Source organism: Scyliorhinus canicula, chromosome 13 (genome assembly GCF_902713615.1).
Source record: "Scyliorhinus canicula chromosome 13, sScyCan1.1, whole genome shotgun sequence".
In the NCBI taxonomy this organism is placed as follows: Eukaryota; Metazoa; Chordata; class Chondrichthyes; order Carcharhiniformes; family Scyliorhinidae; genus Scyliorhinus; species Scyliorhinus canicula.
The window spans coordinates 73,041,056-73,067,728 of record NC_052158.1 but is presented as its reverse complement, the minus strand read 5'-3'; the positions used below and the strand labels follow the sequence as shown (position 1 = coordinate 73,067,728).

The 26,673-nt window shown below is 45.7% G+C and overlaps 1 protein-coding gene across 1 annotated transcript in view; it reads left to right on the top strand.

Annotated features, from left to right (window-relative positions):
- Positions 1 to 132: 132 nt before the first annotated feature.
- The window catches only part of LOC119975614, a gene marked incomplete at its 5' end in the record, with an annotated part of 85,953 nt that continues 59,412 nt past the window's right edge, over positions 133 to 26,673 (top strand). The window contains 3 exon segments of the mRNA XM_038815404.1: positions 133 to 898; positions 901 to 2,237; positions 3,668 to 3,829. Coding sequence (XP_038671332.1) covers positions 133 to 898; positions 901 to 2,237; positions 3,668 to 3,829 — 2,265 coding nt within the window.

Genomic DNA, 26,673 nt, shown 5'->3' with positions numbered 1-26,673 from the left:
TTCCAGTGCAATCTCCAGAGCCTCACCCTCAAATTCGGTGGACCCCTACCTCCCCTCACCGTTTGCGGCCTCGCGACCCTCAAGGTCGAGCCCCCCTCCCTCTTTGCCAATCTGACTGTGGATTGCAAGCCCGTCGCCACCAGGAGCAGACGGTACAGCACCCAGGACAAGGCCTTCATCAGGTCCGAAGTCCAGCGGCTGCTTCGGGAGGGTATCATCGAGGCCAGCAACAGCCCTTGGAGAGCCCAGGTGGTAGTGGTTAAGACCGGGGAGAAGCACAGGATGGTCGTGGACTACAGCCAGACCATCAACCGGTACACGCAGCTCGACGCGTACCCCCTCCCCCGCATTTCTGATATGGTCAATCAGATTGCACAGTACCGGGTCTTCTCTACTATTGACCTGAAATCCGCCTACCACCAGCTCCCCATCCGTAAATCGGACCGTCCCTACACTGCCTTTGAGGCGGACGGTCGTCTGTACCAATTTATGAGGGTTCCCTTCGGCGTCACGAATGGGGTCTCGGTCTTTCAGCGAGAAATGGACCGAATGGTTGACCGGTACGGATTGCAGGCCACCTTCCCGTACCTCGACAATGTCACCATCTGCGGCCATGACCAGCAGGACCATGATGCCAACCTTTATAAATTCCTCCACACCGCATCTCTCCTTAATCTCACGTACAACAAGGAGAAATGCGTGTTCCGCACAGACCGCTTAGCCATCCTTGGCTACGTAGTCCAAAACGGACTACTGGGGCCCGATCCCGACCGCATGCGCCCCCTCATGGAGCTCCCAATTCCCCACTGCCCCAAGGCCCTCAAACGCTGCCTTGGGTTTTTCTCTTATTACGCCCAGTGGGTCCCGCAATACGCAGACAAGGCCCGGCCACTTATCCAGTCCACACATTTTCCCTCTCGGCCGAGGCACAACAGGCCTTCGCCTGCATTCGATCTGACATAGCCAGGGCGGGGATGCACGCCGTAGACGAGACTCTGCCTTTCCAAGTAGAGAGCGACGCTTCAGATGTTGCCCTTGCCGCTACGCTGAATCAGGCCGGCAGACCCGTGGCATTCTTTTCACGCACCCTCCACGCCTCCGAAATTCGGCATTCCTCTGTCGAAAAGGAAGCCCAGGCAATCGTTGAAGCGGTGCGGCACTGGAGGCATTACCTGGCCGGCAGGAGATTCACTCTCCTCACTGACCAACGGTCGGTAGCCTTCATGTTCAACAACACGCAGCGGGGCAAGATCAAGAATGACAAAATCTTGCGGTGGAGAATCGAGCTCTCCACCTTTAACTACGAGATCTTGTATCGCCCCGGCAAACTCAACGAGCCCCCAGACGCCCTCTCCCGAGGTACATGTGCCAGTGCACAAGTGAACCAGCTCCGTGCCTTGCACGACAGCCTTTGCCATCCGGGGGTCACCCGCTTGTACCATCTGATCAAAGCCCGCAATCTGCCCTACTCCGTCGAGGAAGTACGGACAGTCACCAGAGACTGCCAGATCTGTGCGGAGTGCAAGCCGCACTTCTACCGGCCAGATCGCGCGCGCCTGGTGAAAGCATCCCGCCCCTTTGAACGCCTCAGCGTGGACTTCAAAGGGCCCCTTCCCTCTACCGACCGCAACACCTACATCCTTAGTGTGGTCGATGAATTTTCTAGGTTCCCCTTTGCCATCCCATGCCCAGATATGACGTCTGCCACCGTCATCAAGGCCCTGGATTCCATTTTCGCCCTGTTCGGTTTCCCCGACTATATCCACAGTGACAGGGGATCCTCATTCATGAGCGATGAGCTGCGTCAGTTCCTGCTCAGCAGGGGTATCGCCTCCAGCAGGACGACCAGCTACAACCCCCGGGGAAACGGGCAGGTAGAGAGGGAGAACGGGACGGTATGGAGGGCCGTCCAGCTGGCCCTACGGTCCAGGAACCTCCCAGCCGCTCGCTGGCAGCAGGTCCTCCCTGACGCGCTCCATTCCATTCGGTCGCTACTGTGCACCGCAACTAACAATACACCCCATGAACGTGTTTTTGCCTTCCCTAGGAAGTCCACATCCGGAGTGTCGCTCCCGACTTGGCTCACGACTCCGGGCCCAGTCCTTCTCCGTAGGCATGTACGGCACCACAAGCCGGAACCCCTGGTGGACAAAGTACACCTTCTCCACGCCAACCCTCAGTATGCCTACGTGGAGTTCCCCGACGGCCGCCAGGACACAGTCTCGCTCCGGGACCTGGCTCCCTCAGGTGCCGATCCCATGCCCACACCCCTTCCTGCGCCAACCCCAGCGCCCCCCTATTCGTCCCCATCAGGTCCATCCCTCATCCCCCTGCCCACCCTGGAGGACATGGAAGATTTCGGCTTGCTCTCGGAGTCATCCCGCCAGCAGCCAGCACCAACACCGCCAGCACCTGCACCATCACCGCCTGTGCCGACGTCACCACCACAGCTACGCCGATCACAGCGGAACGTCCGACCACCGATTCGGCTCAACCTGTAACCTGCTAACCGGATGGACTCTTGATTTTCCTTGTTGGACCCTCTTGTAAATAGCATCCTTTGTATTAGAGTTACATGTCACCCCCGCCGGACTCATTTTTTACAGGGGGTGAATGTGGTGAGATAACCACTGTAGTTATGTGTACTGCAGTAGGGGGATGTATGCCTGTACCTGTAATACAGGTTCCTCCGGTCAGCCCCTGCCGGCTAGCTCCGCCCACAGGGAGCTTGTGTATAAATGTATGAGAGCTGCTCAGACCCTCAGTCTACAGTTGCGGATGGAGGGACAACATCGTACAGCAATAAAGCCTCTATTGTACTAGTCTCTCGGCTTTGAGTATAATTGTTAGCGCCACATACGGCATGCTTGCCTTCATTGGCCAGGGCATTGAGTATAAGAATTGGCAAGTCATGTTGCAGCTGTATTGAACCTTAGTTAGGCTACACTTGGAGTATAATGTTCAATTCTGATCGCCACACTACCAGAAGGATGTGGAGGCTTTAGAGAGGGTGCAGAAGAGATTTACCAGGATGTTGCCTGGTATGGAGGGCATTAGCTATGTTTTCACTGGAACAACGAAAGTTGACGGGCGACCTGATAGAGGTCCACAAAATTATGAGGGGCATAGACAGAATGGATAGTCAGAGGCTTTTGCCCAGGGTAGAGGGGTCAATTACTAGGGGGCATAGGTTTAAGGCGCGAGGGGCAAGGTTTAGAGTTGATGTACGAGGCAAGTTCTTTACACAGAGGGTAGTGGGTGCCTGGAACCCGGTGCCGGAGGAGGTGGTGGAAGCAGGGTTGATAGTGACATTTAAGGGGCATCTTGACAAATACATGAATAGGATGGGAATAGAGGGATACAGACCTAGGAAGTGTAGAAGATTGTAGTTTAGTTGGGCAGCATAGACAGCACGGGCTTGGAGGGCTGAAGGGGCTGTTCCTGAGCTGTACTTTTCTTTGTTCTTTGTTCCTTGTTCTATTCTCTGTGCAATTGCCCCTGTAGATCAATGGAGGATTTCATTTCCAAAATGATCAGATGTAGAGTCTTTTTTTCTGCTGCTAGCCCATCTGTTGATGAAATAAAACTGTCCTGGCAGATCCAACAGAAATGCCAGTTTGACTTAGTGAAAATAAAATTCCAATGAGGCTATTGCTTATTGATTCAGTTACAGAGCAGATTAATTGGACTGAGAGAACCAGTTGGCAGAGGTTTCATCATGAAAAAGCCAGCCTGGTTGCAAACGGTAGTCTGGGCCTTGCAGGAAGGAGGAAATTCCCAAGGATATAGCAGACACTACCCTGCAAAGAAAAGAGGGAAAATGGAGGAGGTGAGTAACTCTGTGGGATGGGAGAGCTACATTCATACACGACTGACCATCAAAATTGATGTGTTGCTGGTCTAGTGATCCAGAGAATGCGCAGTCAAATCCCATGCTGTTTGAAAATTTCAAATCGCTGAGGATATTCTTTTATCGGCCATAAGCAACTGCTATTAGGAAAAGTGCCCATTCAGGATTTTAGGTTGCCAGCAAGCCACCAAAATGCCATACCCCAGATGAAGCGGTATGTCGTCAGACATCACTTTCTACCCTTGGCAGATTTTTCTACTGTCCAAGATGAGGATCACAAACAATACCGCAACCGTGCTCAAAAAACTCAAATTAAGCATGAGCATAATTACTGGGTTTAACCAATACACTACAACCATTAGTCACAAATACATTACAATAAATTATCCATATGATCACCCATCGAGAATTCAACCCCCTGCCAATCGTATCTTCCGGCAGCTGATTAAGCTGCCCTGTCTTAAGCATTGAATCATCTTTTTCAGTGATCTTTATACCCTTTCTTCCCAATGTGGACAGGATGGTTCATTGACAAGATTTTACTGCCCTGCCAAAATCCACCTTACAATTGTGCAATGAGGCATTCAATTAATCATCAGAGACTCATATGACAATGTCCATTAGTTTCGACTCCTTCATTGATTTTTGACCCAAGCATGGCTATTGCAAGATACTTATGAGTAACGCCCGTTGCGTGGAGAACTAAGGACAACTTTATCCGACAAAGCAAAAAAAAAACTAACCATGTCTTCCAGACTCTCCACATTCCAAAACTAGATATTGTCAATCAAATTCAGTTTGTGTCACCCTCTCGCAGATTTCAGAACAGCCAAGACTAACTGAATAGCATTTTAAAAATCTATCAATCTCTTATCTTTCTGTTTCTCGACATGTTGATGTCTGTGTATGTAAAACTTCTTCAGAATTCTGACTTGACATCAAAGCAAAGCTTAGCTTTAAACATGTCTATCGATTTCGACCCATTTCATGACTCTTTGGGAGCCTAAAAGCTTACCAGTGACTCTCTTCATTTGTTATGAAAACCATTCGGCAGCTTCATATCGCCAACATTCTGTATTTCATTATAAACTACCAATGCTCCCTCGGCTGAATAGCTCCCACAATATCCCAAACACAAATCTTTATTTTTTACTTTTTTTATAAATTTAGAGTACCCAATTATTTTTTCCAATTAAGGGGCAATTTATCACGGCCAATCCACCTACCCTGCACATCTTTGGGTTGTGGGGGTGAAACCCACGCAGATACGGGGAGAATGTGCAAACTCCACACGGACAGTGATCCAGGGTCGGGATTCGAACCCGGGTCCTCAGCGCCGTAGGCAGCAATGCTAACCACTGTGCCACCGTGCTGCCCTCACAAATCTTTATTAACGGTACTAGTACTCATAATTCTTTCCTGGGATGTGGATGCCAATGGCAAGGCAATTACCCATGCTTTAATTGCCGTTGATCTGAGCTAAGCCATTTCAGAGGGTAGTTATGAGTCAACCACATTGCTGTGGGTCTGGAGTCACTTGGCGCTGCTGGCCTTGTTGTGCATTACAAGCCAGCTGTTTAGCCTACTGTTCTGAACCAGCTCCTTGATAGATAGATGCTGTTGTAGTTTGGCAGCTAGCTCCTTCAGGACTCAGTCAGCTCAATCAGTAATGGTGCTACTGAGCAACTGTTAGTGATGGATATGGAATTCCTCAACCTAGAGTACATTTGATGCCCTTGTTATTCTCACTGCGTCTTCTAAGTGGAATACTGATTCACACCTGAAGGGGGCAGGGTGATCAGTTATAATCAGCAGATTGCTTTGACCATGTCAATACTGAGGACTCCTGGAATTATTGATTCTAACTGGATACCATTGTGCCATCGCTTCTGGAGGGTCTTTCCTGCCGGTGGGATATATCCACGGATCAATATAGAGGAGTTTGGGATATCGAGTGGAGAGTATGGTTCGGTAAGTATGACTTGTTGCTGGACTAGTCTGTGGGACAGCTCTCACAATTTTGGCACAATGCCTCAGAGGAGGCCTGGGCAAGTCATGCTTTTGTGAGATCCTACACCTAAGTTGATGCCTGGTGGTCCATCAAGTTTAATTCTTTTATGAATTTTCCGAATTTCCTGTCTATGTCCTCTCTGAAAGACAATCCCAGACAAAAAAAATGGAATTGGAATTATTTTCACTGGGAATTTGGAGGTTATTTACCATGGGCAGAAAGTAGTTCATTTTACTTTATTGATATGAATTGCAGAAAACCGGAGCACCCGATGAAACCCACGCCGAGAGGGGAACAATGTGCAAAATCCACACAGTCACCCAAGGCCGGAATTGAACCGGGTCCCTGGCGTTGTGAGGCAGTGGTGCTAACCATCGTGCCACCATGCCGCCCTGATTCTGTCTCCACAGACACTGCCAGACCTGCTGGGTTTTTCCAGCATTTTCTATTTTTATTTAATATTTTTAGCAATCCGCAATATTTTGCATCTGCTCTAGCATGTTCAAACTTGACAACCGCCCACCTGTAACAGGAGATGGAATTACCACCAGCTTTTCATCTAATGTCTGTGTCAGTAACCCAGGGATGGCTGAAAATTATGCTACCAAGCTCATTGGGCGGAATTTTCCAGCTGCGCCAGCCCCGAGACCCTAAATTACAGCCCAAGGTTAATGGACCTTTAAGTGGTCTGTTAAATTTTCCATTCCTCCCTCACCAATTCCTGCGATGGGGGGGGAGGGAGGGGAAATTTACCCCATCCTTTTGATCGGTGTAAATGATTTGACCAATTAGCACCAGCTGGAGGTTACCTTTGTTGCAGAGTGAACCAAAATTTTTTAAAAAGAGATGCATTGAGAAGAAACAACAGGAAAATAAAATTGTTTTTAGCGTAAGGAGGAAGAAAAGGTTAGTAAAGGCAAATGAGGTGATACAAGCTTTGGGCATGCTTTCTGACCCAGTCTGATCTTTTTAAATGCTGCATCAATGAGCAGTCTTTTCGCAAACTATGTGCAGAGCTCCAGTCAGGTCCTGAGGGCAAGTCTGTTCAGCACTGCCTTGTCACCAGTATAGTGGTCCAAATCAGTGCTCAATTTTAAATCGCTGGTTTCTACCCAGCTGGGATTTGATAGCTATCAACCAATCATCCATCTATAGCCAGGTCGTAGCAGCCTTGATTCTTTGGTCAATTCCCTAAATCTGCATCTTTATAAATTCCTCTTCCTTGACAGGTCCACATCCGTCTGAGTGCGCTTACTGAAATCACCAGCACTGTCACCATATGAAGTTATTTGCTGAAACAGGAAAGTTTTCCAGTCAATGAATAAGATAGCTGGTTTGTTCTGTCACTACCACTGCATCCATTTATGCTCACAGTGCTATTAGGGTGGCTCTATTTTAGCGTTAGTGTTCATGTGCAAGTGGTTTAAACCAGTTCTGCAGGAATTGTGATGCTTAGTAGGAACTGTGGGTCAATCATTTTTTACCTGTATAAACAAGTATCTAGTATTAGGAAAACAAAGGTAGTTTTAAGAGATTTATATTTCTTTAGTAAACATTAGAAACAAGAGTGTTTAATTTAATGTTTCTGTGCCTGGAAGGGCAAAATCTATAGATAGTTAGATTCATGGTGGGCAAAGATGTTTATATGTGTGGGGGTTGGTTAAGTTCCAATTGTGTGACTACTGTGTTTAGAGGGCAACAGTGTGAAAAACAAATAAAAGGCATAAGCATGTGGCGGATGCTTAGCAACAGGAGGTCCATGGAAGGTAAAAAGCTTTGAAGTTTTAGTTCTGGTAATTTGAGAGGAGCTGGCGACTGGGGCAGGATTCTCTGAGCCTCCCTGCCGAAATCGTGATCGGCGCGGGCTGGAGAATGAGCATTAAACCCGAGATCGGGTCCGATGCCGCTCCCCAGAGAATCAACGGCAATTGGGCGCGTGTGGTCGACGCAGCGCCGGTTGAAAGAGGGGGCCATTGAAAGAGGTCCCCGCGGCGATTCACCGAGTGCAGTTGGCCGAGTTCCCGCCGGCTTGGTTCTCTCATGATTCCACCCGGCGGGAACTCGGCGTGGCGACTGTAGACTCAGTCCGTGGCCGCCCTGGTGGGAGGGCGGGGGGATCATTCACGGGGTGGGGAGGGCTTCCAGGATGGCCAGGCTACTGATTGGGGGCCACTGATCTGCGGGCGTGCGCGATCTGGGGGGGGGCTATCTTCTTGGTGCCGGTCCGCGGTGTGGATTGGCCATGTCTCACAGAGCGGCTGATGCAGGTCGCTGCTGTGCGCATATGCAGATCCCCGACCGGAAGTGCAGGGCCCCGTATTGGCAGCCGGAGCTGCGAGGACTACTCCGGGGCCCTGATAGCCCCCTGCAAATCGGAGAATCACACTGGACTTTCTCCAGGTAAGTCCAGAGTGATTTGCGCGCTTTTTCACGCCCATTAGGACATAGCCCCATTTTGGAGAATCCCGCCCAGGATCTCAGGGAGTGAACATCTCTTATCTCTGTCAGAAAAAACACTGGATTGGATGGGAACAGCAAAGAGGCAGTCTCCCTAAAGAACACAATGCAATCCAGATGACTAGGGAAATGGGACAGAAAGACTGTCCAAGAAGTCTGGAGTTAAGGGAAAGAAATTCAAAAAGGGGTCGGTGTGAAATCCTGGACTGGATTCGCTGTTAAAAGTGGAGTGGAAGGTTTGTTTGAAAGTGTCATTGTAAAACCTGGGGCTGGATTCTCCGACCCCCCCGCCGGGTCAAGAATCGGCGGGGGGACGGCGTGAATTCCGCCCCCGCCGTCTCCCGAAGTCTCCGGCGCCAGAGATTCGGCGGGGGCGGGAATCGCACCGCGCCTATCGGCGGGCTCCCCTCGGTGATTCTCGGGCCCGCAATGGCTGAAGTCCCGCTGTTGTCATGCTGCTCCCACCGGCGGGAATAAAACACCTCCCTTACCGGTGGGACTGGCGGCGGGGGCAGGCTCCGAGGTCGATCTGGCCCCAGGGGGGTGCCCCCACGGTGGCCTGGCCCGCGATCAGGGCCCACCGATCGGCGGGCAGGCCTGTGCCGTCGTGGCACTCTTTTCCTTCCGCGTTGGCCATAACCTTCACGATGGCGCTTCACTTCAACCGCTGATGCTCCGGAGCATGCGTCGGAAGTCCCTTCAGCCCCGGCTAGCATGGTGCCAAAGGCCTTTCCCACCGGCCGGTGGGGCGCCATCCACTCCGGAGCGTTGCCTAGCCCCTCAAGGTTATGGCTTTGCCCCCAAAGGTGCGGAGAAATCCGCACCTTTGGGGAGACCTGACGCCGGAATGATTCACGCCACTCCATCCCGCTGGGACCCCCCGCCCTGCCGGATAGGGGAGCATCCCGGCCCTGGATTGTATTTCAGAATGCAAATCGCCAAGAGAAAGTTTTATTTTGAGAGAAGAATTCAATGCATGTTTTGGAAGTGGAGTTTGGAAACTCTCATGTGACAATCATCTGCGGGATTCTGAAGAGAGAACCACAGATACTAACTTGGGTTCAGAGCGGAACATTTACTTGGCCACAGTTACCTTGTGTGCTTAAAAGGGACATTTTGTGTTAATGAGACCATTGTAGCTTAAGTTGTACTTTGTAATCCATGTTAACCTTTAAATCTGTGTGTATTTGTTAACTAAGGGGCGGAGTAAAGGCATATTGTGCGATAATCCAACTTTTCATGTTCAATAAATGCTTCTTCTTGTTATTAAAGCTAATTAGCAGTCCTGCGACCTTGTTCTTCACTTTTTAATAAAGAAAAATAAAAGTTATGGGATGGGATTCTCCGTCGGCCGACACCGGAATTGGGAAACGTGGTTGAGTTCACCCCAAATCCAAATATTCCGGTGCCTCAACAGCGGCGTCAATGCATTCCACTCCGTATATGAAGGAAATGGCATCAGCTTATCATTAGCGGGCAAGGCCTGGTATTCTCCGAGGCCTCCACAATACTTTACCTTCACTGGGGTGATTTCTGAGGCGAGGTTCACTTGAACTTTTAAAAATTGTGAAACAGGCACCTGCTGATGGAAGGGGAGGGGGTATGGAAAATGTCCAACATCGCCGTAGTTTGCTGACAGTTGTGCCGCTGGCTGAGGGGGAGGTGGGGGCTACTGCCAGGGCCATGGGGAGTACTGGGGAGTGGCCGGGAGGTGGACCGTGGGGTCGGCGCAGATGGGCACAGAGCACTGTTGCCACGGCCTGCAAGGCAACCATGCAGTTGCGCATGACACTGACTGCCCACTGTGAACTTAAGGTTACAGATCGTATGTGTCCCCCTCCAGGGCACCCGCCGAGCTGCCCTCTGGCTCCAGCCGACCCATCAGTGGGAAGGGTGTGCTCCAGCGCAACCAGTGCCTTCTTCTTGGCTGGGTGAGTGTGTGTGGGCAGTGAAGTGAGCCACGGCTTGTCAACCTCCCAAGTGTCAATCACTGACCCGGAAAATTGTGCACTGTTTCTAATTGGAATCGATTGTGTTCCATGTGGTGCCGATGCTAACCCCTCCACAGTTGCTGAATCGGTCCTGTTTTGCTGTTGTGGATCCTGTACGCAAATCCTGTCCCGGCGTCAACACTTAGTCTCAGGAACGGATAATTCCACCGTGGGGTTTTTCAGCCAGGGTTAATTCTGGATTCTTCCCATTTAGTTATAACATCAACTGGGATCGTAAAACTACTTTAGGTTCCAGCAAAATGGACAGAATGTCACTGGCCCACAAATGGTGGAACAAGAATGGGGAACCATAGAATCATAGAACCATAGAATCCCTACAGTGCACTAAGAGGGCATTCGGCTCACCGGGTCTGCACCAACCCTGTAAAAGAGCACCTGAACTAGCCCTACCCCCGCTCTATCCTCTGAGCCCCACCTTATCTACACATCTTTGGAAAATAAGGGGCAACTTAGCATGCCCATTCAACCTCACCTGCACTTCTTTGGACACACAGGGCAGCTTGCCAACATAGTTCTCCTGGGTGGGGTATTTTCTCAGGCTCCAAGACTGGATGAATAGGGTGAGGGAGGGAGACTGCAGCCAATTTACATCCCTTAAGGCCTTATTATGGGCTATTTTATGGAGCCAGGCATTTTGACCACTCCCCCATGCTCAGTGCTGGAAAGGCTGCATGGTTCAGGGAGGCAGCATTGCTATGGCACCGCATCAACGTGTCAGCTGTCAGAGCCAGAGACCCATCAGAGATGGAAGTTCTGTGGTCCAAAGCTAGGGCTGCAGACAAGGTTGGTCACCACGATCAGCCCAGGCCTCTTGCCTGCTTCAGCAGGGACCATCTCTCTTGGTTGTACTGCTAAGGCTTCGCAGCTGCCAATGGACTGATTGGACTAGCAACATCAGAAGTTTGCCCACTAGGCAGCAGATCAAGGGGGTGGACAATGAAGAGGCCGCATGTGGTTGAAAGAAAACTTCACCCAGCTCAACCCTGCTCCCACAAGTGCCGACGATGGGGTTAACACTTCACCCCACATCGGGGATCTGATGCCCATATACAATTCAGGCCAACGGATAAAGTGCATCATCACTCAACAGACATTTTACATATTGAAAATTGGGGTGAGGTGAAGATGTGCATGTGGAAATATTCACGCTTTTATTTGTTCCTGGCATAATTGCATAACCTGGATTCATGCTCTTCGTAGCAGGTAAATAGAAACTTGTGTACTTGTTATCACTATATCCTGCTGATTTTGGATCACCTTTGCCCTTGGTAAAATACACACAAAGAACATAAACCATGAGTTCCAAATTCCTGCTGAATAACGAATCAAATCAGCAAAGTTGAAATAATATAATTAAACCAAAAGACACGACAGGGGTTTACAATGCTATAATTTTATCCAGTAAATTCACTTACTCCGTATGACAGTAATATTTCCTGGTGGAAGGAAAACATATCATTTCAACATGGGCACAAATGAACACTCTGACATGTAATGTAATGTGACTGAAGTGCTGCTTTATACATCAATCCACATTCCACAACACAGCAGTTTACACATAAATACACAGTTAGAATGCGGTGAGGGTAGAAAACAAACAACCAGTACCAAGGAACTGACATATTTCCACATTATATAATTCAACTGATTTAAACTAATTCATTTGAAATTTGCAGAAAAAACACAAACAGCACAAATAAGACAGTTGAAATAATATACCTCTCATATCATTCGATATCACATCCATTTATAAGGTTTGAAAGTGTGAAATCATCATTTTCTGTCAACTACAATACCACATTAACTCTGTGTCTGAACCAGAAACTATTCATTTTCCTTTGGTTAAACCAAGTAAAAATATGTAATCATCCCATCCTCTTTTCATTTCCAAACAAAAGGGTGATTGAAAGGATTGCTGTTCTCCTTGACTTTTAGGCACTGTTAGACTTCGGCATGTGGCAATCTTGTTAGAGCAGAGACAGTAACAAAGAGATTTAATAGGGATGTGCAAAATCACGAGGAATTTTGAGAGTGTAATTAAGGAGAAACTGTCTCGCAATGGCAGATGGAATCAAGGGTTATGGGGAAAGGGCAGGAAAGTTGACTTAGGAATGTTGGATCAGCCATGATCCTGTTGAATGGCAGAGCAAGATTGAGGGGCTGAACAGCCTCCTGTTCCTATTTCTTGTGGTCTTATGGGTCAATAATCAGCGGACACAGACTTTAAGGTGATCAGCAAAAGAGCCAGCGACAATTTGAGGAAACATTATTTTTTAAACACCATAAATTATTGTCACGGGCAGAATTTGTGTGTTCCATTTTATTTCCCATGATCAATTTGTTTGCATGTAAAAAAGTATGTGTTTTCTTACTCATAAAAGTAATTGATCCAATTACATTATTTCCAGCAGCAAGCTTCTTGCATGTTTAAAAACAATTGGAGGTTATTTGTTATCACACATATTCCTTAATTTTAAAATGCAATGTCGCACTTAGTCAACGCTCACATGATCACACACACCAAGATTAGTTGCAGATTAAGGTAAAGCAATATAATTCCAATTTATGATTGTCTCAGTCTCTTTTGTGCCAGGCCTGTAATTTCTTTGAAGAGTTGAGCAGGTGAAGATCTTGTGAAGCCAACGATTCCTGGTAAGCTGCGAGGCGTCTTTGGTTTAATTTGTTTTAATGAGGTTGGTTCTCAGATGAACTCGAATTTGCTCCCATTATCAAGGCATTGTTGTTTATTACCATGACTGCTTAGATACCTCACAGCTGATTCACTGGCTTTCTGGTGGACCTTTGTCTGCAGAAAGGCTTTTTTTATTTCAAGAGCATATAAAACATAGCTGTCTCATCATGTGACATTTTTTCAACCCAAAATCCTTTTAAAATAAGCCGGTTGGTGAGGTAAATGCTATGCCCTATGCTGTGGCTTTCACACCTTGATAGAATGAGACAGGCAGTGTCTTTGTATTTGAATGTTCTATTCAATTTGAAATTACGTTTTGAATTAGTTTCAGGAGAAGGCATTGAGTCAACATCAGTCTGAAGGCTTATTTTTAAGCTAAATGATCCTCAAGTGGCCATCTTTTTGTAGTATTTTGCAGCTTTCTAAAATATAAAAATGAATCTGTTCAAAATATACTGGGGCATGACATCATGATGATCTGGAATGAATTGCCTAAGAGGGCAGTTGTAGCAGATTCAATACTTTCCGAAGGGAATCGAATGAATATTAAGGGAAAATATTCAGGGCTATGAGAAAAGAGCAAGGGAGTTTGTCTGATGGATCAATCTACCAAAGAGTCTGCACAGACACAAGGAGGCAAATGGACTTGTGTTGTATCAAAGTAACAGTGTGGTGCAGGATTCCTCCTGGGATATTGGAAAAAGATTTTGTGTGCCCATTCTTCTTGAAATCTAAACTGACTGAAAACTGTGCAGATGATTGCTCAATTAACTCTGACAGATTACAGCATCAAAAACTGGAGGTTTCTTGTTGTGCAAAGGATACGTTTTTGATTGAGGGATCAAAATTGGGCAAGCAGGACAGGGGAGATAACATCCCTGCATTTCAAAAGTAATGACAGGCCTTTTACATCCATCAAGCAGACACATTGAGCCTCTGTTTAATATCTCATCTGAAACATGCGCCGCTGACATTGCAGTTCTCCCTCAGCACTGGGGTGTCAGCCTTGGGGGATTGTTTTGTGCCCAATCCCTGGGGTGGGATTTGAACCCAGAACCTTGTGGCTCAAGGAATAGTGACATAGAGATAATAGAACCCTTCCACAGCGACATAATAGAAAAACATGTGAAATATGAATATTGAACAAAATGTAGACAACACAAATTTCAGAATGGAAGATTGGCCAACCCCATGGAATTCTTTGAAATAACAGAAATGGACAATAAAGACAACAGAGTTGATATAATTGTTCTGGGCCAGGGTTTAGAGAACCCCAAAGCGTATCATGGAGTACACCTGACCCACAACTTTTAATAGCGTGTGGTTATAGGGAGCACACGGGCTAACCTTACAGGTGTAGTGAACAGAGAGTATTTTTTTAAAAGTTTTTTTAAATATAAATTTAGAGCACCCAATTATATTTTCCAATTAAGGGGCAATTTAGCATGGCCAATCCACATACCCTGCACATTTTTTGGGTTGTGGGGGTGAAACCCACGCAGACAATGTACAAACTCCTCACGGACAGTGACCCAGAGCCGGGATTCGAACCCGGGTCCTCAGCGCCGTAGGCAGCAATGCTAACCACTGTGCCACTGTGCTGCCATGTGAACAGAGAGTTAAACTACTTTTACATTAAAACAATGTTTATTTATGAACTCAGTTAACCTTTTTAAGACATACAGTGAACATCTTAGCAACCATCAATTCAAATCCAAAAGAATACAACACTCTAAGTAATCCTTAAACTTTCCTTCTAACATCCATAAAACAAAAAGAACTCTTTGTACAGAAATACATCAGGTTTAACTTCACTACTGAGAACATTTACCACGTTGAAATCATCAAATGGACATTCATAAGCTTGCAGAGATTCATACACATCTTGCTGTGACTGCGGTATCTAAAACAAAAACAGAAAACTAAAACAAAACTAAAAAACACACACATCCAAGTTTTCCCTCAAAGTGAAACTAAAAAGCAGAGTCAGAGCTCTGCTCCACCCACACTCTGACATTACTGCAGCCACTTGAGCACACAAACATTTCTTAAAGTGACATTCCCATGACAATAATAGATTTTGATTTTCATAAGTCTTTCTTGCAGTGTCAATGTAAGCCTTCTTGTGACACTAATAAAGATAATTATTATTATTAACTGGGGTGGAGGAGCAGAGATAACTAGTGGTACAGGTACATAGAATTAGCAATATTAGCAATACAAGTTAATACGGCAATAAAAAAAGCACCTGGGTTAATTTTCTATAAGGATAGAACTAAAAAGCAGAAACATTAGTCGAAATTTCCCAGCCCTTCCCACCAGTGGGATCTTCAGAACTGTTGATGCCGACCCCCCCCGTGGCGCGTTCCCCACCAGCACAAACTCCGGTAGACATCCGCGAGACCAGAAGATCCCACCAAAGGCCAATGGCGAGCCCTTGGAAAATATACCATGGTGGGGGCAGCTGGAAAATCCCACCCCTTATGGAAAAGTGAGAGAAAACTTTGGTTAGGTCACACTCGGAGTACTGTGAATAATTCTGGACTTCATTTTCTAAATAGGATAGAGAGGCATTGGAGAAGGTGGCAGATACTGTACGAGAATGATACCATTCTGAGAGATTATGCGCATCATTTAAAATGATCAGGCATGGCTCTTTTCTGTAGAAAAGTAAAATCCAAGGGATGATCTGATAGAGGTTTTAAAGATTCTGCAAGGTTTTGATTGAGTCAACATAATGAAGGTGTTTCTAATTGCAGGAGAGATCAGAACTCAGGGTCACAAGTACAAGATAGTCATTATTAAATCCAATGGGAAAATTCAGGCAAATTCTTTCAGAGATTAATTTTTCATTATTCATTTCCAGGATTTGGGTGCCGCTGGTTAGGCCAGCGTTTATTGCTGATCTCTAGTTGCCCTTCAGAAGATGATGGTGAGTTGTCTTCTTGAACCGCTGCGGTCCTTGAGGTATAGGTAAACCCACTGTGTTATTAGGGAGGGAGTTCCAATATGTTGCCCCAGCGACAGTGAAGGAACGGCGATATATTTCCAAGTCAAGGTGGTGAGTTACTTGGAGTGGAACCTCCAGGTGGTAGGGTTCCTAGGTATCTGTTGTTCTTGTCCTTCTAGATGGTAGTGGCCATGGATTTAGAAAGTGTCATCTAAGGATCCTTGGTGAATTACTGCAATGCATCTTGCAGATGATGCAAATGGCTGCCACTGTCCGTCAGTGGTGGAGTGTTTGAATGCCTGTGGAATATGGGAGCAATCAAGTGGGCTGTTTTGTCCTGGATTGTGTCAAGCTTCTTGAGTGTTGTTGGAGCTACATTGATCCAGGCAAGTGGAGACTATTCCATTTCACTCTGATTTGTGCCTTGTAGATGGTGGAGAGGCTTTGGGGGGTCAGGAGGTGCGTTACTAGTTGTAGGATTCCTATCCTTTGACCTGCTCTGGTAGACACAGTATTAACGTGGCTAGTCAAGTTCAGTTTCTGATCAATGGTAACCCCATGATGTTGATTGTGGGAGATCCAGCCATGGTAATGCTATTGAACTTCAAGAGGTGGTGGTTATGGCCATTTCCTGGCACAAATGTAACTTGCCATTTGTCAGCCCAAGCCTGGAGTTTGTCCAGGTCTTGCTGCATTTTGACATGGACTGCTTCATTATCTGAGGTGTTGCGCATGGTGCTGTAAACACGCCACACAATGTGATTAAATGCAACTTTTTCAAATCTTGAAAATGCAGTTTTAAATGTTATTAACAAGTGTTCTGATCTCAAAATGTGATTTAAAATGGAATTTGAACACCGAGTTTAGTAAAGGAATTGCACCATAAGGCTTTGCATTTGAAACAAAAGCCTTTAAACAAATTAGGTTCTACCAACTTAACACTATTGCATAAATACTTGAACCTAAAAATCTAAATAACTCTCCTAGTTCTGCTGTTTAGCTCATCCAAGAGTTCCCCGATGCTTTACAGGATCTTGAGAGGATGATACAGATTTCCTTTGCTCATGTGATCATCCACAGTTCCATCAAGCTGCAGTTACTCAGCAATAACTTGCTCATGCCCCCTCCCTTTAGGAGTACGCCTCACAAAGGCCATGGGACATTGTCTGAGGCCCCCCCCCTCCCCCCACACCTCCTCCCCCCCCCCCACCACACCCCGACCAGTTGAGTTCCAGACGGTGTGGGTCTCCATGGTCTCACCTGTCGGGAACTCGGTGTGGTGACTGCGGACTCAGTTCAGTGCCGCCACAGTTGGGGGAGTGCCAATCTGCGGGAAGGGGCTGGGGGCACTGTTGGGGTGTGGTCCAGGGCTCGCGAATTTTGCAGGCTGCATACGGCCGCTGCAGGCTGTCACCGTGCGCAGCCACGGACCCACCAATTCTCCGGGCTCTATCGGCAGCTAGAGCCGGGTGCTCTACGCTGCTCAGTTGCTAGCCCCCAGCCAAACAGAGGATCGGTGGCCGTTTTATGACAAATGTTCGGTCGTAAAATTCCACCGGTCCCACGCTGGCATGGGGACATAGCCTCAGAATTGGAGAATCCATCCCATAGTTTCAGAAATGGAGAATCAGCCCTTAATATTTCTGGACTGCAGCATGAACTGAAGGACTTAAAAATTAAAGTAAATTCTGTTTATTGAAATAATCATTAGTGACCAACACGGGCAACCAGTTCTTTCCATGAATCCTTTGAAAATGTCATAATCTATACTATCTTAATTTTTAAAAAAGAACAGGATTTCAATTAAGTAATTTATTTCTTTCCATTGCATCACATTTGAAGCACAAGACCAACATTTTATTCTCGCAAGTAATTTTTCTGAAGAATCTTACTACGTCAGTCACATCTTCTAGAAGGTAATGTAATTAGTTTACTGGTTTCGAGTTTTGTCTGAACCCGAGTTGAAGCTTGATTGGAAGCACCAAGAACTGAGTCATTATAGGAGTACTTTGTTTGGCTTTCCTGGAATGCTGATTTTTCCAGAATAAATTAATTGAATCATGAGACTCCTAGTTTTCTCACATTCTCTATGAGTTATCACCGCCAAACCCAATAAGATTTTTTAAGTGTCTAATTATTTTAGCCGGTTCCTATTGCTTTTGGAATGAACTCTGGTTTGAAGTCATCGATCACGTATAAATTCTATTTTATGACTATCCTGTCATATCCTGCATGCGGCTTACAGGTTGGGAAGGATGATCTTCCCCATGGTTCTTGCCGAGTACGAACTCCCTTGCAGAGAGGCGGGGGAACTCCATTCAGCTATGTATACAAGGTCGGCCAGTAAGGCACCGACTGTGAGAGACCTAGTAGGGATCTACTCAGAGTTGTATATAACGTAACTGTTATTAAGAACTGTTATAAAGAACTGAAGTTCCTTATTATTAATAGGTGGGGACTTCCTGTGACCTTATTAAGTATCCCATAGATCCAATCATCTTGCAGTTGCAGACAAGTATTCAGCGTCTTATTTACACAGGATTAACCATCACCCTCCAAGGACAGGGAGCTGGATTCTCCGATTTTGAGGCTATGTCCCCATGGCAGTGTGGGAACAGTGGCGTTTTACGACAGAAAAAATGGCGTAAAGCAGCCACTTATGCTCCGTTTCGCTAGGGGCTAGCATCAAGGCAGCGTAGAGCACCCGGCTCTAGCTGCCGATACGGCCCAGAGAATTGCTGGGTCCATGGCCGCGCATACACACAGTGTATGCAGTGGCCGCGCCATGCTACATGGTGCCGGCTGCTTGCGGACCTGGCCCACAAATTCGTCCCCCCCTTTGGCCAGCTCACACTCCCTGGGCCAATCCCCAACAGTGCCCCCAGCCCCTGATAAAGTCCCCCCTGCGCACGGATCGGCCCTCCCCCGACTGTGGCGGCACTGGACTGACGTCACGCTGAGTTCCCGTCGGATGAACCAACACAACCGACTCCGTCTGGAACTAGGCCGGTTGGGGGCAGAGCATCGGGGAGTGGGCCTCAGGCAATGTCCTGAGGCCGTTGATACGGCACACTGCTTTGGAGGTGCCGGAGCATCATGAAAGCGGCACCACCCCCAATTTGGTCATAAACTTTGATTCTCCGGCCGATCGATGAATGCGATTTCAGTGTCGGCAACCGGAGAATCCGGCCCAATAATTCCATAGTGTTATATCTTTGAGTTTGCCGCAAAGAGAAAAGGTATGGAGGTATCCACACTCTGGATTCTTACAAACAGAATGAAAGGTTTTATTTCAGAATATTGCTCGGAAAATCTTAAATGGACAACTGAAGCCCGTGCAAACACTCTGCTAACGTCACTACAGATCACATGATGCTTCACCAGAGCAATGTATTCTCAGATGCCTAACACATCATAATGCCCCCCTTTCCAGGAAACAGGTCAGGTACCCTTTCCCCTCTGAGTTGGAGAGGAAGGCAGATGTGCAGATTAAGCCCTGATGTGGAGATGGGAGTGTATCAATTTAGTTCTGTGGAAAACCCCTTGAATTAAGCTCCTAGATTTTCCTCTGCAACTGTCAATATCTGTAATGGAAAATAGAAAAACATGCCTTTGGTTTTGTGCTGTTGAAATTTTCAGTGCTTAATCTTTTCTTCTCGTTCTGTACAAACTGCAACCCAGAAACTTCACGACAGTAGCCCCTTTCTGCTTTACAAGTTTAAATTGTATCTGAGGGTCTCCTGTTGATGCGACATGTTTAAAATGGTGAGAGATGCCGCATTTGTCATGTAATTTTCAATTATTCCACGGTTAGAAGAAAACGTTGATGACCAGGAAGCTAGCAGTTACTAGTCATTAGCCCTGTTCAAAAAATGCTGTGAAGACTCTCAACATTCTGTTTGACAAATTAATGGAATTTGCTTGAATTTTAAAAAGAAATGAATCATTGTAATACAGCAAACCTCTGTGTACAACAGGCATTAGTCAAGTTGGTTATAGGTACCGGAGATTATATATTTCTGTAAATATCTCACCAGGGTTCATTACTTCAAGAGCTCTTGAAGACAAATGTATACATTAAATGGTGCCATGTACTCTTTTTTGCTTCTGTGAATTGTTTTCCATTGTAATTAAATATTAAATATGACCAGTTTACATTGTGCAAAGTGGTACAAAAGTGTGATATTTTCTCCAATCCAAATTGATGGAGGTGTTGAAGCATCCTTCATATTTTCCAACAAGCAACTTATCACGATCAGAGTAAATTGTTAGAACTGGGCTACATTGGACTGAATAAGCCACATAATGGAGATGCAGACTTCTGTATGTACAAACCTCTGATCCTTGCAAGTGTCATCTCTACAAGAAAATGATCTCAGAAATAGCCCAGGCAGTTAACGTTGTCATTCCATCCTTTTTATTATGGTCGAAGCACACAATTTTTTGCCGCATTTCTTACAATTGTTTTCTTTCGCAACAGGACTTGAGACAGTATACACAATCGCACAAGGATTTAATTGCATTATTCAGGAATCCAATAACATCAGAGCTCCGCTTTAGTCATATTCTTTGACAAGAGTGGAATGGTATTGTCCCATGGAGAAGCATATTATACATAGCACATTAAGCATGCCCAGGCAGAAATACTAAAAATAATCACAGGTTTGATCTGCCATACATTTTACGATAGCGAATCTCAACTGGTAGGGCAGCACATGTGCATGGAATGGTCGTGCCAGACGACAACCAATAGATTGAGTCCATCTTAGCCAGAGATCCATTTTTCAAGAAAGAAGGATAAAGAACATAGTTGAGGAGTGTGGCTGTGATATTAATTACACTCTTCAGTTTGTCTGATTGCAAATATTTGTCAGTGTAGCATAAATGCATCTGATAATGGCTCTCGGCTGCGTTATTACCAGCAAATATCCATTGTGGCCCCTCACAGAATACCATTATCCCTGTGTAACTCAGCATTTCAGATCAGAAATCAATAGCCCGTATCTTCCTCAGAGTGGTAATCTCCAGCAGATTGCCACTATGGCCGGATTTACCTTCACTGGGATTCTGAAGCCCCTGTCTCGCCCAACCTTCCTCACTTAAGACTAGGTACAGCAGCACACCCCCGGCTGCATCAGCGAGGGGGTAACTGGTGCACTGAGGTAAATCACTGCCCCTTTTTACTGCAGTCGTTGGGTAAAGGAGGTGGGGTGGGGAAAGGGACAAATTAAGGGAGCAGGTAAGTTATAGAATTTAGGCAATGGGTGTGGGGTCGCACCTGGCTTGGGGGGGGGGGTGGGGTTTGGACCTGGTGTGTGTGTGGGGGGGGGGGGATCGGACCTGGTGTGGGGGGAGGGGTGGTTGGCTGAGAGGGAGAGGTGTGAGGTCAGTGGGGGAGGGAAGGAGGGGGTCAGTCTGGGATGGAGCTCAGTTTAGGAAGGGCCTCTGTTCAGGATGTAAGGGAGGTAGGGAGGGAGGGAGAGGGTTCAGTCTGGGAGGGGGGGGGGGGGCAGTCCGGGACTGAGGAGTGTCAGCCCAGAAGGAAGGGCGGGGGAGTCAGTCCATGATGGGGGCTCAGTCCAGGAGGGGAGTCAGTCCGGAAAGGGAGGGAGGAGTGGACCAGGACATATGGCGGTGGTGGGGTTGGGCCATCCTTCGGAGGGGAAGGGTTCAGGTCAGGTCTTCGCTGGAAGTGGGTGTGGGAGGCGGGGGAGGCAACCAGGTTGGGTGTAAAGGTATTGTTATGGGTCCTCTGGGGAGGTTGTGTGTGTGGGGTGTCTTGTGTGAGGCTGGGTCTGGGTTTTCAAATAATTATTCCACAGTTCGAACTATTTTTTTCCCTTCTAACTCTTTCAGAGTAAAAGGTAAAGGTAAAGTCGCCATTGTCCCAGATGACCAATGGCTGCTTTCCCCTTTGAGGGGGAGAGCTGACTGGTGGTGGTTTAGCCTGAAGATCACTACACCTCAACCAAGGTGAAAGGCTGAGAAGGCGGGCCCTTCATTAGTAACTATCAGGGTAAAACTGGCAGAACCATCCGATTAACCGATTAAAATTGCTTAGGTCAGATCGTTCCCAGTGTAGCGCAATTGTCCAGAAGAAGTTAGTGCTCCTGGGCAATTGCTGGGTAAACGTGGGAATTCCCTCGAGGAATTTCCAGCACAAAATGGGGGGTACCCCTAAATTTGACTCTGGGGAATCAGGATGTTGTGGGCCATTGCCATTCGAAGCAATCTCATTCTGATCAGCTGTCAGAATAATACTCGTACTTTGAACTTGGTTTACTTTTGGTGGATTTATTGAACATGTTCTGTTTTCTGTCATGCACAGTGTGATCCAACGAATGATGCAAGACTCGCTAGTTAATTTAGCATTTTGAAAATCCAAAGGGGAACGATACAAGATTCAAGATATGCAGCGACTGAAATCAAATAAAGATGGATGGTTGAAATATCAAGCTTACATTTATCAAGCATTTTTCATATTCTCAAGATATGTCTAAATATGTTGTCATGATCAAGATGTGATGAAAATTATATGTGTATTCATCAACTGGAATATTTTGTAGAGTCTTTTTTTCTATGCTGTTAAAAATAGAGAATTGCTGAACTAACACATGGTTCAACCAGTCACCTCCTGCCTTGCAGCAATTTCAAGGTGACAATGGCAATGGCGATGAGGTGCCTGGACCAGTTACCTGTGCACAAAGGAAAATCTTCACAAGACATAAACTCCCATAATGGTCAAAACGTTATCAGGCCTAACACCTGTGTTCAACAAGGGGAGCAGCTGTTAATTAACCTGACAGTAGTAACTCCAAAAACAAAAGGAGCCCTGAATCCAACTAGGGCTGAATTCTCCCGCCATGCCCTTCGCACAAACGAGCAAGACGCAGACCATGGAAAAGTCCATTGATCTTGTGTGGGATTCTGCGGTCGCCAGGCGGATGTGGCTGGAGAATACCGGCCCTAGATTCCAGCCGTGGGAGTATATATCCTGGGTCCAAAGTTGAGGAGGTATCACATGACCTCATTCCACCCCCCCCCCCCCGCCCTCGCCCCCCCAAGCTACATTGTGATAATGTCTGCTGTGAAACTCCTCTTGCACGTGTGTAAAAATTAACCAAATCCTTTCATTTGCATCTTACTTTGAGGTTGAGGTGCAAGTTATTAACAGAGGATTGGAACATTTCCAAATTTAAGGGTTTGGTAAAAATATTCAAAAGGGGAAAATCAGATATAAGAGAGCCTTTCTGTTTATGGACTGGTAGAGAGTAAGGAAATAAGGACAGTTTAAATGGACCCCCCACCCCCCCACCCCCCCCCCCCCACCCCCACCCCCCTGCTGCCCGTGACAATGTTTACAGCACTTTTGAAATGTAACCACTATTATGTACGCAAATATGGTGGCGAATTTATACACAGAAAGGTCCAAAACACAGCAATGATGTAAATGACCGCATAATCATTTTTGGGGGGATATTTATAATAATAATACGAATCTTTATTGTTGCAAGTAGGCTTACATTAACACTGCATTGAAGTTACTGTGAAAAGCCCCGATCGCCACATTTTGGCGCCTGTTCGGGTGCACTGAGAGAGAATTCTAAATGCCCTAATTACCTCACAGCACATCTTTTGGGAATTGTGGGAAGAATGCAGAGCTCCCGGAGGAAACCCATGCAGACAAGGGGAGAAAGTGCAGACTAACCTGGGAATCAAACCTGGAACCCTGGAGCTGTGAAGCAACAGTACTAACCCCCATGCTACCATGCCACCCGTGAGAGGGAAATGTTAGCCAGGACAGAAAGAGAACTCATCATCACGCAGTAGCACGGAGTCTTTTCTGGGCACCTGAACAGGCAGATAGCGCCTCAGTTTTTAAGATTCCATGATGCAATTCTCTTTCAGTATTGCTCCGGAAAGTTAAGCTGGCAAAGTTTTAGGATGAGGACTTCAACCCACAAGCAGCTAACACAGAGTTCGGAGTGCCGTCACTAATAATCTACATTGGACTGCAAACAGAGAATATATGGGAGGTCAGCCATCATTTAAAAGAATACAGGTTGCCATTGTCATGTGAGAGTACCTTTAAGAAGTGGGTGTTTATAAATGGGTGTGTCTATCAATATCTGTAGTGAGAGTACCTTTAAGAAATGGGTGTTTACTAGTGCAGTGATGTCAGAGGGTGGGTGGAGCTGGACTGTCTGTCAGCTTTTTACTTTTGTTTTTGAGCAGGCTGCAGGGTGTATTTTAGTTTCGTTTTCAGAGCTGGATAGCTGCAGTCACAGCTAGAAGATATATGAATCTCTCTCTGTAATCTAAAGACCGTAAATCTATTCTGGAGATTTAAAACTAATAACAGTCATGACTTTAACCAGATGTGCTTCTGGAAAAAGGTGTTTTAAGTTGTATGGATGTTAAAAGGAAAGCTTAAAGGATTACTTAGTGTTGTAGTCTTTGCGGATTGTATTTGAATTAGTGGTTGCTAAGATGTTCACTGTATGTTTTAAACAGGTTAACTTGAGTTCATAGAATAAACATTGTTTTGCTTTAAAAAATACTTTTCCATTTCTGCTGTAACGCACCTGTAGGGTGGGCCCTGTGCTCCCTATACCACAATCTATTAAAAGTTGTGGGTCGGGTGAACTCCATGATACACTTTGGGGTTCTCTAATCCCTGGCCCATAACACCATTTTGAACGAGACATCGATTTTGATGAAAGAACCAATTTAAAATATTCACTGTCCTCATTTTCCTTTCAGATGCTGAGTGATCTGATGTAATTCTTAAGCAGTTTCTATTTTTACTTCAGATGTCAAAATATTAATAATTCTTATCGTCTCTGGGCAGCTGATCTGTCCTTTGACATATTGCAATTCAACTCTGTTATACTGAGCTAACAAAGTTTACAAAATAGTACGGTGAAGGCCAGCAGAGGCAAAGTTACAAATAAATGAATTCGAGGATGAAAGGAAAGAGAACAGCAGCCAGATATTATGCAAAATGAGAAAATGAAGATGTGAGAAAGGATTATATAAATGTTTCTCCACACGATAAGTGAAAAGGATTAACATAAAAGTTCAATGCTATTCTAAAATTAATGTATTCACAGAGCATGACAGACCATTCATATTTCAACTAATGTGAAAAGGTTGAAGACGTTATTAAATTAGTCCAGTCAAGCTGAGGAGCTTGGTGTAGGAAAATCAATGATTTATCAGCACTAAAATGATCTGGAAAGAATAGAATTAGGTTGATGTTTCACAGGACTTATGGTAATCAGCTGGTGACAATGCAAATTTGTTTGATAACTGGAAGGAAGTATGCAATGGCATGCAAAGCACTGCTTTCTTTGTGAGATGAGATGACATTTTCTTATATATTTTACCCGCTTGGCTGATTCACCTGTAATGCAGGAAACTAGTAGAAGTTAATAACCACATTTTTATCATCATGTAATTAGAATATTTCCCTGGAGGTGAGTTTTACATCTGTTATCAGTCCCTAATACAGACTTGCACATGCCTGCACTGATAGCGGTCCCATGCCAAGAATCCTGTTCAAGCCTCACTAAAAGAGGGAGCAATTTCCTTTCAGATTCAATTATACAATAAATAAAGTTAAACAGAGACCTGCAAGGATGGTCACACCCACCGAGAATGTACGTTTGTAATCATACTGGGCACTGCAGGATATGTACAAGGTACCATTTGGAGAGATTTCAGGAAAATATCATTTACTAAGTGTCCATTAGTGCTCAGTTTCCCCTGTTCACTTTTTCTCTTGCATTGGATCAAACATCAAATTCCTCTTGCACTATTTGGACATTTGATTTTTTTTTTCCAACTAGACTACGCGAATGACTGTTCACATAACTCAATGCTATTTAATACATCAACAAGTGCAGTAAAAAATAGGACACAGAGCACTGTAAATAGCTAGAGATAAATTAAGAATCATTTGATTTCCCTTCTCCACATGAAAAAGTCAACGTCTATATAATTAAAATCTTGGCAAGGAATACCTTCTTCCTTTCATCTGTTTTTGGTTCATTGTCACTAAATTGCAAGGTACGATGTGAATTTGTGCCAAGGAGACTCACGGTAACCCAAAGGATTTCTTCTTTACAGATTGTGTATGGCTACTTATTTCAGAACGTGAATCCTTTGATGTAATGTTATTGAGCGCAAAACCTGTGTGTGTACACATCAGGCAAATATGTATCTACCGATGCCACATACAAACATGATACACATAAATCTGTACACATCTATAAACTATCTTTTCTTGCCTAATTATCTGCAGAAGTGTTTACATACTTTTCTCATTAGAACGGAGAAGGATGAGGGGCGACTTGATAGAGGTTTATAAGATGATCAGGGGAATAGATAGAGTAGATAGTCAGAGACTTTTTCCCCGGGTGGAACACACCATTACAAGGGGACATAAATTTAAGATAAATGGTGGAAGATATAGAGGGGATGTCAGAGGTAGGTTCTTTACCCAGAGAGTAGTGGGGGCATGGAATGCACTGCCTGTGGTAGTAGTTGAGTCGGAAAATTTATGGACCTTCAAACGGCTATTGGATAGGTACTTGGATTAGGGTAGAATAAGGGTGGTAGGTTAACTTCTTAAGGGCAGCACGGTAGCATTGTGGATAGCACAATTGCTTCACAGCTCCAGGGTCCCAAGTTCGATTT